At 40.6% G+C, this 11307-nt stretch overlaps 1 protein-coding gene across 1 annotated transcript; it reads left to right on the forward strand.

Moving 5' to 3' along the window:
• On the forward strand, positions 1-11307 carry LOC308082621 (SRSF protein kinase 3-like). Its single transcript, XM_080424498.1, has 14 exons — positions 1-645; positions 1094-1202; positions 1337-1424; positions 2507-2594; positions 3575-3681; positions 3901-4066; positions 4326-4351; positions 4512-4568; positions 5029-5377; positions 6845-6942; positions 9419-9526; positions 10050-10119; positions 10223-10315; positions 10477-11307. Exons 1-14 carry the CDS (start codon positions 411-413, stop codon positions 10659-10661), a joined length of 1779 nt encoding a protein of 592 aa, XP_080280624.1. The 5' UTR covers positions 1-410; the 3' UTR covers positions 10662-11307.

Below are 11307 nucleotides of genomic sequence, written 5' to 3' on the forward strand. Positions count from 1 at the left end.
TTAGCCTACAATAATGGCACATATTGTAGGGCTGTCCATGTCCACTTTCAGGCCGAGTGCAGTTGCACTCCAGTAAGACTGGTCTCAGGTTCTATTTACGTTGACATGCCATTCAAACCCAGCTAAAAATAAACGCAGGCCTACACTACACATCAACAGGCCCCTTTGAAATGTCATAGCAAACCGCTCGCTGTAATAATTTACAACTGGTGAAATTATGGTTGCCTATATCTGGTCATATTTTTTAGATCTCAGTTATCGTGAAGAGTAGACTACGTGCCATTTAGGATACTTTAGTTTAATGTCATGATTTCATTGCTTTAGCCTACTAAAACATGTTCTTCACATGTTTCAGTGTGGTTACAATCATCATCAGGACCCCTCTTCAAGTGTACAGGGTCCATTAGAATATGTCTTCCTATGCTGCTGCTATATCAGCCCTTAATACAGCAAGTGCTCCTAATTCACCTGTGAAGTCCGACCCTCCCTCTACCTCCGATGGTAGTCCCACTCCCAAACCATGTCTCGCCCCAATCACACCCGGCTGTATCCCGCCACCAGCTGCTGATCAGCCACTTTCTACGCCTGAGCTTTTGTCATTTGCTGATGATGAGCAGCAAGAAAATGATGCGGAATACTGTGTGGGTAAGCAGTGCTGCAATTCCAAAGAATACAGGACTGGTGGACACGAGGGACATCTGGGCACCTCGATGTAAAATTGTCTATTTTGTCCAAAATGTAAAGAAATTAAGTAATGTAAAGTATGCATGATGTGAACATGTACAGTACATCGTTATCAGACCTAAATGTATCCATCAACTTCTTGTTTATGCCTCAAAATGACTGGATATACAGGTTTTGTAGCAATATGTTGAAATATTAGACCTTAATTGTAATAAGCACGTTCTAATCATGTATACTTGACTTTACTTAATATTGTTCCCCAAATATATATATTTTTTTACATTTTGGAAATAATTTAACACCGAAGTGCCGACTCTTCCTTGGTGCCCACCTATCCTGTTACCATTCCAAATATCATCACACAGGTTTAAACGTGCACTTTGTCATTGGGCTTCTCTTTGTCCTAAAGGTGGGTACTGCCCTGTGGAAATAGGAGAGATTTTCATTGATCGTTACCAAGTGGTTAAGAAGTTGGGATGGGGCCATTTCTCTACTGTGTGGCTCTGCTGGGATATAGAGTAAGTGCAGCATCAGCAATCAGCATTGGTATTTTCATAATTATTGCATGGTCCAATTATATATATATATATATATATATATAGTACGCATTGAAATCACAAATTGCCTGTCGCAATGACGTTTTTTTGTGCAGGAAGAGACGTTTTGTGGCGCTGAAGGTAGTGAAGAGCGCACCAACCTTCACAGAAACTGCACTAGATGAAATCAAACTTTTGAAATGTGTGAGTCTGAGTCTACATTTTCCCTTACCTTACTTAATCTGTAATTCCATCTTGATATTTATTATTATGTTATGTTAGTATTTCAATCAAATTTGTTCAGTCATATAATTGATGATTACCTAAATATAAAATATTGTGTGAAATGTTTTAATGGCATAATGGTCAACACAAGAGTCCAACATCTACAGTAAGGCCTTCGAAACTTAAGTGGTGAATGGTTCTGTAATGTCCTACAGTCATAATTGTGTTAGATAAATTTCAAGCTAGTGTGCAAAGTTTCACCGCAATCGGACGCTGTGTTCATGATTTGCGCCATTTTGATATAAACGGGCCACTCCTGCAAACTTTAGATGTCAATCTTAGCCAACCAGGATGGAATATGAAAAATCAAACAGATCGGTCTTGATCACATAGAGATTATGTGTACCGATTTGCGTGAAATTTGAATAAAATCGTAATATCCAAAAATGAGTTTTACATAAGCCGGCCTCCTGGTGGTGCTATAAAAGGCAGGTTTTTCCTTGGCCTCTAGGGCGTGGGCATACAAAGTTTTACACAGATTGGTGCAGTTATAGGTAAAAACACAAATCGGCCTGTTATAGCGCCATCATGAGGCTGATTTGAAAATTTTCAAGTGGCATTTCTTTCTCGGCCTAGTGGGAATATGCGTGCAAAATTTTAAGGAAATTGTAGGCTGTGTTCATGATTTGAGGCATTTTGTTAAAAACTGAGCACTCCTGCAAACTTTGGAAGCCAATCTTAGTCAATCAGGATGGGATATGAAAAATCTGAAAGACCGTTTTGTTTAATGACTATAGAGATACTGTGTACCGATTTGAGTGATGTTTGGACAAAATCTGTAGTACTACTGTCAAAAAAATTGTTTTGCAAAAATCTGCCTCCTGGTGGCTTGTCATAGTACCCATTGTACCTGTTCTCAGATCTCCACATTTGGAGTTCTAATAGAGTTACATTGAAATCACCATTTTAGAGATGTAAAACTAATGTTATTAATGTAGTTGCGAAGTTATAGTCTATATTATAAAATTGGTACTTTACAGTCTTTCTATACTGTTTATCAGGTCAGGGACAGTGACCCCAAAGATCCTAAACGAGAAACAATTGTGCAGCTCATTGATGACTTCAAGATATCTGGAATGAACGGAGAACGTATCCTTCAAAAAACAGACTACTGTACCAGATCGTGTCAGGGGTTTGACATTATCAATATTACAGATGGCTTGGAGATGTTACATCACAGACACTAAAGCTGTGTGTGTGTGTGTGTGTGTGTGTGTGTGTGTGTGTGTGTGTGTGTGTGTGTGTGTGTGTGTGTGTGTGTGTGTGTGTGTGTGTGTGTGTGTGTGTGTGTGTGTGTGTGTGTGTGTGTGTGTGTGTGTGTGTGTGTGTGTGTCAGAGATACATAGAACATCCATTGATTCACCATATTTTTGTCAGATTTTCACTACACTGCGTGCAGTTAACTAATTTAGTTAACCAGTTATAAAGTTAAGTAATTTGCCCCTAATTTGATTTGGTAAAAGTGTTCTAGATTTATGTTTGATGATCATCAAGCCAGTAGAGACCCGTTGCATGTGTGTTGACTTGTAGACCTCCGTCTAATTCCTGATCTATACTTAAATATCAGATCTATAAGCTTAAAACGTGTCATGCTGTGACACGTTGTGAGCTTGTAGATCTCTACAATTATGCCAGAATGTGCTGATTTCTGATGAGCGATACCAGCACACAATTAAGTGTAAATCAGCTGTACTGAAATGACTACTTCTCTGCCTTAAGCCCATGACCCACCTAATCCCAACACACTTTGCTATTTTGGGATGGGTTAAGCAAATATCAATGGGATTGGTATTTACGATACTCAAAGGGACGGTGACCTCATTACCCTCTTAGTGACACCCACAGCCACAACACTAGAGGGAGCAACGACGATCTGGTACCACCCAAATTTAGAACAAAATGATCATTCATATAGTAGAAGTGTTATCCTTTTCAGCCTTAATGTACTTACTGTACTACATGATGTTAACATTTCTGACTGACTAATAAAGTATTCAGTCAATCAATCAATCAATCAAAAAAAACTAACAATCAAACAAACAGGAGTCCTTGACTTGACTGCTTCCCAGACGTGTGCATGGTGCTGGAAGTACTTGGCCACCAGCTGCTGAAGTGGATAATCAAGTCCAACTACACCGGCCTACCGTTGGCTTGTGTCAAGAGCATCGCCAGACAGGTGCACCCCACCCCATGCTGTCTGAAATCCTCTACTCTGCAATTTTCGCTGTTCAAAAGCGGCTTTTTTAATGACCGGATAAGCCTCTTTTCCTGCTCCCCACTTACGTGTCCATTTGGGTTCATTTGAACACTCTGAGAGTTAAACGAACTCTGGGGTTTTACTGTGCAGTGACATACAGTGTAGTAACAGTAACTCGGTTTGTATTCAACACCGCAGGTTCTCCAGGGCTTAGACTACTTGCACACCAAATGCAAGATTATCCACACAGACATCAAGCCAGAGAACATCCTGTTGAGGGTGGATGAGCGTTATATCCAGGAGCAGGCAGCTGACACCAAGTTGTGGCAACTCCCAGATTCCCCTGCTCCCACTGGTCCCTCAGGTTAGCTATGCTCTAGTAGCAATAACACAGCATGTATTCTTTGATGTCACTTTTATATTGGTCCTCTGTATGTCTGTTTGAAATGTACCTGTGAAATGTGTAAATTAATTTGAACAGGCTGATGGAGGAATGGTATTTCCAAGTGAATGTTTGTTGCTGAACATTACTGAAATGTGTTAGATTTGTTTCATTGTTGTGCTTGTATTTTGTTGCCTCTTTTTGACCCCCTTATGAACTCTTGACCTCTTACCAATGTCAGGGGACAACAGCCCGAGAGAGAAACAGGTGTGGAACCACAACACACTGAACAAAAACATATATGAGAGTCTGGTTGCCTCTGCTAATCACCATTATCTCAATAATTTCATCAAACTATTTGCAATGTTTGGATGAGCTTTTAAATCTGTTTTTTTCCCCGTAATCTCTGTCATAATGACTTCTCTAGATTTTGCCCAACTTGCTAGGGAAGTTGACTGGGGTTTTCCAGACACTGGGTGTGTGGGTAAGACAGCTTTTGTCTTTTTTGACATGTGTCTCTCAAAGCATCTTGATTTTACTGTTTACTTCAAACTTTATTGCAGGAATGGGATAGTCAACAGTTAACCATGGTGCATCATCACTATTGCTGTAATAGCAAACTAGGTTTGCCATAATTTGTGACAAAAGGAATGACTGATGTGGGCGGTCGTGCTTTTAGGATGAAACTTGGTGATTTGTTGGCATTCCCTTGAGTTGCTGTCTCATGTTTGTCTTGCAACAGTAGACTTAATATATACTTTGTTGCACAACTGTGTCCTACAACAAATGTTGTTGCAAGACAGTCTTAACACACATGATATACTGCACTCTCGAAACTGGCATGAAGTTGCAGTGAACATTCTTGGAATGCTAAGGATTGATTTCTACCACATGACGTTCGTTTCTGACTGTTTCCCGTCAAACTGACTGTCCCCCTCTCATAGACGGGCAAAGTCTCCAGGATCCAGATGAACAGGTTGTCAAGGAAGGAGAAGAGTCGACGAAGAGGAGAGGAGGGTGTAGTTGGCAACAATCAGAGACGCAAACCTCATGTGTCATTCTCTGATGATGTTCCTGCTCCCTCTAATACCTCTAGCTCCCCCTGTTCCTCTAAGCCTCCAGGGCCAGGCCATCCTGCAAGGAGACAGACCCTGCTGCAGGAAGATGGGCTGGGCTCGGCGCCACACATGGAACGCAGCCAACAACGCACCATCCACCCACGACCAGACCTTGGGTCTAGATCACTATTATTACATCCGACTGCAGATATTCAACCTCCGTCCCCTCTACATGGTCAGTTTCATGTCACTTTGTGTTTTCCATTGTTGCATGCAGTATGAGAACAAAGCAAATATTCAATCGTATCTCTATGTATCTGCAATAGGGATAATGTGAAAAACACATGTCATTGCTCATCTTCTATGTATCTCTGGGCGGCAATGCAACATCTGTTTTTCTTCCATCCACCAAATGAGGTATTTGGAGGATTGTGGCGGACGGACAAACTGCAGGCTAGTTTAACTTGGATTTGCTGTCTCCACCCGTTTCCATCAGGGGTAGTGAGAAGCTAGGACGCAGTGCATGCTGGTATATTGTAGGCACTGTTGGTAAAGCTCTGTGAGCAATATAACTCTGATGTTTCCATAAGTATAGGAATATGTTGCTTCAGTTGACTACATTGCACATTGCCAAAGGCAAAATTCTCCTTTAAGTCCCCTGTGAACTTGTTAAAGGTTCCTATGTCAGTCCGTTAATACAGTTTTGTGACTTGATAGTTTGTAATGATCACTGCCGCATTCTTTGTTTCTGCCCTATGTTTTGTTTCCTAAGCACCCAGATAAACTCCAGTGTCTCTTCAGCTATGAATTTTACAAAACCATCTGCAGCAACCACGTTTGGTGGTTGAGATAATCCATGTTGACGTGCCAAGTTCCTGCTAAAGCGTTTTAACAGTTAACGGCAGTGGCACTTTGGCATGTGCTAATTGGTACTCTGTCATATTTTGCCAAGGGAAAGTACAGCAGCTGACCAATTAGCACCAGCTTATCACCCTCTTGATCCTTTTATCACCCCCAAGAAAGTGTATCATATCACTCCAGTTCTCAGATCTTTACACTGGCTCCCTGTCTGTCAAAGAAACACTACTGGTTTATAAAGCATTGAATGGTTAATGGCCAAAATGCATTTCTGGTCTTCTTCATCCAGACGTCTCAGTTATCTGGGACAGGTCTGCTTTCTGAACCCAGAATCAGAACTAAATGTGGAGAAGCAGTCTTTTTTATGCACCACAAGTATGGAACAAACTCCCAGAAAGCTGTAGGTCTGCTATATAAGTCCTTAAAACATATACGGTAGGTGCACTGCCTTTACTGAGTTTTTCTTTTCCCCAACCATATCTTCTGCACTGTAGTTATATTAACTTATGTTTCTGTTTTAATTGTATTGAAATGTGTTTCTTAATGCTCCTCTGTGTGTTAATGCTTAAGCATTTTGAATTGCCTTGTTGAAATGCGTGAGCCTACAATAAATAAATAAAAATAAGGTCTGCACACTGGATAATGCTCCAAAGCTTAAAAGTTTTATTTTGGTTCTTTTTACATCATTATTAGACGTGACGTTTCGAGCCGGCTCTTCATCAGACGTCTGATGAAGAGCCAATAGGTTCTTCATAAACCTCAAGGCTTATCTTTTAGGGCAATATATTTAGGGAGGTTATGTTAAGGAGATTTACTAATATGATCCTTTTTTTTTACATTGTAGGCACAAGAGACTTGGATGTACAAGTGGACCTACTGAATCCTCAGGATGCAGATAACATCTTCATAAAGATCGCTGACCTGGGAAATGCCTGCTGGGTGGTGAGTGACCATTTAGTAACTGAGCTCTGAGTAATGAAACTACAATTTAATTAGTTTACTACCAAAAGGACAGATCCTCTATTTGAAAAAAGCATGACAAATCAAACTATAATTGGCCAGCATATATTTTTTATATGTGCTTTCTTTTCAGTTAATTATTGATGACTACTATTATAGTCTAAAGGAACAGTATTTATGATGCAATATATATTGACACTTTATATACTTTTTACAAAAATTCAACTTTCTGTCTATATCGGCTGTTCATGGTGTTCCTACAACTCGGATGATGCCTTTCACAGGCAAGCACCAACCTGGCACGCCACTGCAATTGCATCAATTCATAATAATATTCTTTGAAGTCACAATCGCTATTTTGCCTAAACACAGCAAACAATTACAATGTCACGGCCACCATGGGCAGCAGCTAAAAAACAGGAATAATGTGTTGTAGTTTTCACATTCACAGATTTTACTCCAGTGACATCAATAGGGTAAACCTTCAGCACATCGGCATCAGCACAATTACAGGTTATCATGATTAAATAATACATTAAAACATACTGACAAAAAAAAAATCACTCACACACGCCACTGGCTTTAGCTGACTTTATAGCTTTGCACTGTTACCATTATTGCAGCACCTGGGCCGATCCACTGCCAGGTTACCAGTCCGCCCATGGCACCATTGTATGGTTCTCTGCATGGGCAAGCTGTAGCCCCATCCAAAATATGTTTTATAATATATTTCTACTTTGTCATTCCAACACGCTTGGGATGATTGAATGCCTTGAAAAGTGAATTTAAGATATTCTAACCCTACAATGCCTTAAGAGAACCGCACTTCTAGCCTTAAATGTTCTTACAGCATCTGAATTTGTTTCAGTATGTGAATTACTACATTTTCCATAAGCACTTTTGACAGATCCCATCACTTAACGTGTCTGTCAGCTGCAGTGTGTTATGGACCATTGAGACTATTGTCACTGAGAAAATTTGAACATCTACTTAATGCTATATTTTTCGGAAATGTCTTGGTCACTGAGTGCAGGTAAAAATTGGAGAATAAAAGAAAAAACATACCATGAAAGGTAGGGTAAGTGATATTTATTTTGTTAAAATAAGTGCTCTTTATTCTGATAGTACTCATTGCCATAGAGTGTTTGTTCAGTAACATGAGTCTCCATGTCTCTCCAGCTCTTTGTTAAATAGAGAATGCATTTCCAGGTTGGGATACCAATTGTAACCAATCAGGATAGAGAACTCACACAGGATACAGATTAAACAAGTGAAATTGGAAGTGAAGACACAAAAAAATTGAGTAGACAAAATTGTAGCTGGAACACTATACATTTAAAGCTGATAAATGGGTACTCCTGATTGGCTGAAATTGGCAACCCACGTGAAAATGTATTTTCTGTTCTAAAGAACTGGAGAGACAGGGAGACCCCTGTTACTGAACGAACACTAGCAATGACTACTGTCAGAATATAATGATATAACCTTTTAACAAACAAAAAAAACACTTAGACTACCTTTAATCTTCCTTTCTGGTTTTCACTGAAATATTTAAATTCAAATTTACATGAAAGCTCAGCAATTCTATTTTTCCTATGAAACCCCATTCTGGTTTCACTAGGAATATCCCGAATCCATGATGAGATCACCATGAGAGAGTTTTGCTAGCTGAATGTTGACTGACATTGGTCACTACATCTCCAGCTACTCTTTTTTCCTTTTATCATACACTCTGCCTTCATTTATATTACTCCCCAGGGCGAGGGGAGTAATATATAGACAGAAAAGGTAATAACTGATATCAGACCTAGATCTGATAACAATTATCAGCCCTAGCTCTGGTATGGCAGTACTGTGGAGGAGCATTTCAAGCATGCCACATTGAAAACACAATTTTCTCATTTCTCACAAATAAATATATGAATCTGTAAAAAATAAATACTTGATCAACATAAAATAAACAAACTTGGGCATTCATTGTTGCCCAGGCGAATATCTATATAAACGTTGTATATGTTTTGGCGTAAAATACCCCTTTAAAGGAGTAGTTCACCCAAAAAATGACTCATTTTCTATCAATTGCACACCCCATGAAGCCTTGAATCCATGGATTTATTTGTGTTTTTGTCACATTCCTAAGCTAATAATTTGATTCCCGTCTCCTACCGGCTAATGTATCCGGTAGGAGACACAAAGTAGATTCTTTGTGTCTCCTACCGGAAATACACCCGGGCATCAAATTATTGGCTTAGGAATGTGACAAAAACAAAATAAATCTATGTATTCAAGGCTTCATGGGGTGTGCAATTGTGAACTCCTCCTTTAAGTCATTTGCTTGATACATGCATGAAGATAAATTCACTGCCCCTAGCTTTTGCTATTTTAATTTCCCACTTTGGGATTTGTTGTGGATGTTTTTGATGCTGTTATGAAGCAGTGGTTGCTGTTCTCCCATTAGCACAAGCATTTTACTGAAGACATCCAGACTTGTCAGTACCGCTCTGTGGAGGTCCTTATTGGCGCTGACTATGGCACACCTGCTGACATCTGGAGCACTGCCTGCATGGTAAGGAGGAGCGTGCTGTTCACCTACTAGTTCATTGACAAATGGACATATGCATTTGTGGCACTGGGGTAAAGTTCCTGCCCACTACTGCTGAGACTAGGTTAGGAGACGGGTTAGAATTCTCTGGCTTGGCCGAGCGTCCATACGAATACCTTTGACGATCTCTCTCGCTGCATTACCTACTCCTACAGGTTGGTCTGGGTACCTGTTCAGTGGGGAGCTGAACTTGGAAGAATAGCGTGTTCCTTTGCATGAGTTAGGTCTTCCCAGTGAACCTCCTCACTGTCACTTGAATCTCGTATATCGAAGTTGATGTGCTTGTCTACACCTTCCCTAAGATCACCTGTAGGGGTCAGCAGCGACTAGGGACTACAGTACGGGATCTGGGAATTGACAGTGACTAAATTGGAAGAAAAAGGGGGAAAAGATAATAAAGGAATAAAACGTTTTTAATGACTTGTGTTTGTATTCTGCAGTGTGAAGATACATTACTACAATTTGTGTTTTGGTTTCATTTATTTAGGCTTTTGAGCTAGCCACAGGGGAGTATCTATTTGACCCCCAATCAGGGGACAACTTCTCCAGAGAGGAAGGTTTGTCAATGATGTTTCCTACCTTTCTGCTTTTGTGTTCTCCTCCCTCTCTGACTGAACTAAATGCACTTAACACACATATCTCTGATCTGTGTCTCACCAGATCACATTGCCCACATTATTGAGCTGCTGGGACACCTTCCAACCCAGTTTGCACTCTCAGGAAGAAATTCCAAATTATATTTCAACCGTAAAGGTAAGGTCATTTCTTCAAAATGACACAATAATGTGTGTGTGTGGGGGGGGGGGGGGTAGCAGCTCTTTAATAGCTCTGAACAATTTTAATTCATGAATCAGTTTACCTAAAGTTTGATAGCATTAGCTTATCATACTGTATCTGCTTATGACTTTCTTCAGGAGAATTGCGGCACATCGCAAAGCTAAAGCCATGGAGTTTGTGTGAGATTCTGCTGGATAAGTACGAGTGGCCACGCGAACAGGCTGCCCAGTTTAGCTCTTTCCTCCAGACAATGCTGGAGCTACTCCCAGGGAAGCGAGCCACAGCGGCCCAGTGCCTGAAGCATCCCTGGATCACATCCTAGACAGACAAGACTCTCTTGAGCTGCTTAATAAGTGCTCACTTGACCATGTCGCAGCTGCCAAAAGTGGACATGGGCATGTCTGCATGGTAAAATCCTCTGTGCTCATTTAGCAACTTTTAGTTAAGACAGAGGATTTTACTGTGTGGCTTGATGTTGGACTTGAGATTAATTCAGATGGTGACTTTGTGTACATAGTGCTTTTTTGAAGACACGTAAGATTATGTTAGGCTCTATGCACAGCAGCCATATTGGACAGAAATTGGGCCCCTTCCTTGCTTCCTTCACAGGTGTTACCAATGACACTAATGAAGGCTCTGTTCCATTTAGTGTAGCACAGTGGTTCTCAAACTTTTTAATTTCAAGGACCCCCATAACTCTGAGAGTGTACAAATGGAACCAAATGGACCCTCCCGGGTCCATTTGGTTCCATTTGTACACTCTCAGAGTTACACCCTCTCAAGGAACCATGAGGGTCTCTGGACCACACTTTTAGACCCACTAGTATTTCTAGTGAGCCAACATGCACGATATCAGCACCCTGACTCCGTTTGACAAGAATGGAACGGAGCCTTCATTAGTATCATTGGTAACACCTGTGAAGGAAATAAAAAGAGGCCCAATTTCTCTCCAAAATGGCTGCTGTGCA

Source organism: Gymnoscopelus braueri (assembly GCF_963280865.1).
Source record: "Gymnoscopelus braueri genome assembly, chromosome: 3".
Classification (NCBI taxonomy): Eukaryota; Metazoa; Chordata; class Actinopteri; order Myctophiformes; family Myctophidae; genus Gymnoscopelus; species Gymnoscopelus braueri.

Bases quoted from the DNA above. Each gene is read 5' to 3' on its own strand.
- LOC308082621 (XM_080424498.1), top strand. From the start codon at position 411: ATGTCTTCCTATGCTGCTGCTATATCAGCCCTTAATACAGCAAGTGCT. The intron at 646-1,093 runs GTAAGCAGTGCT...TTTGTCCTAAAG, and splicing joins TGATGCGGAATACTGTGTGG to GTGGGTACTGCCCTGTGGAA. The intron at 10,316-10,476 runs GTAAGGTCATTT...GACTTTCTTCAG, and splicing joins ATTATATTTCAACCGTAAAG to GAGAATTGCGGCACATCGCA.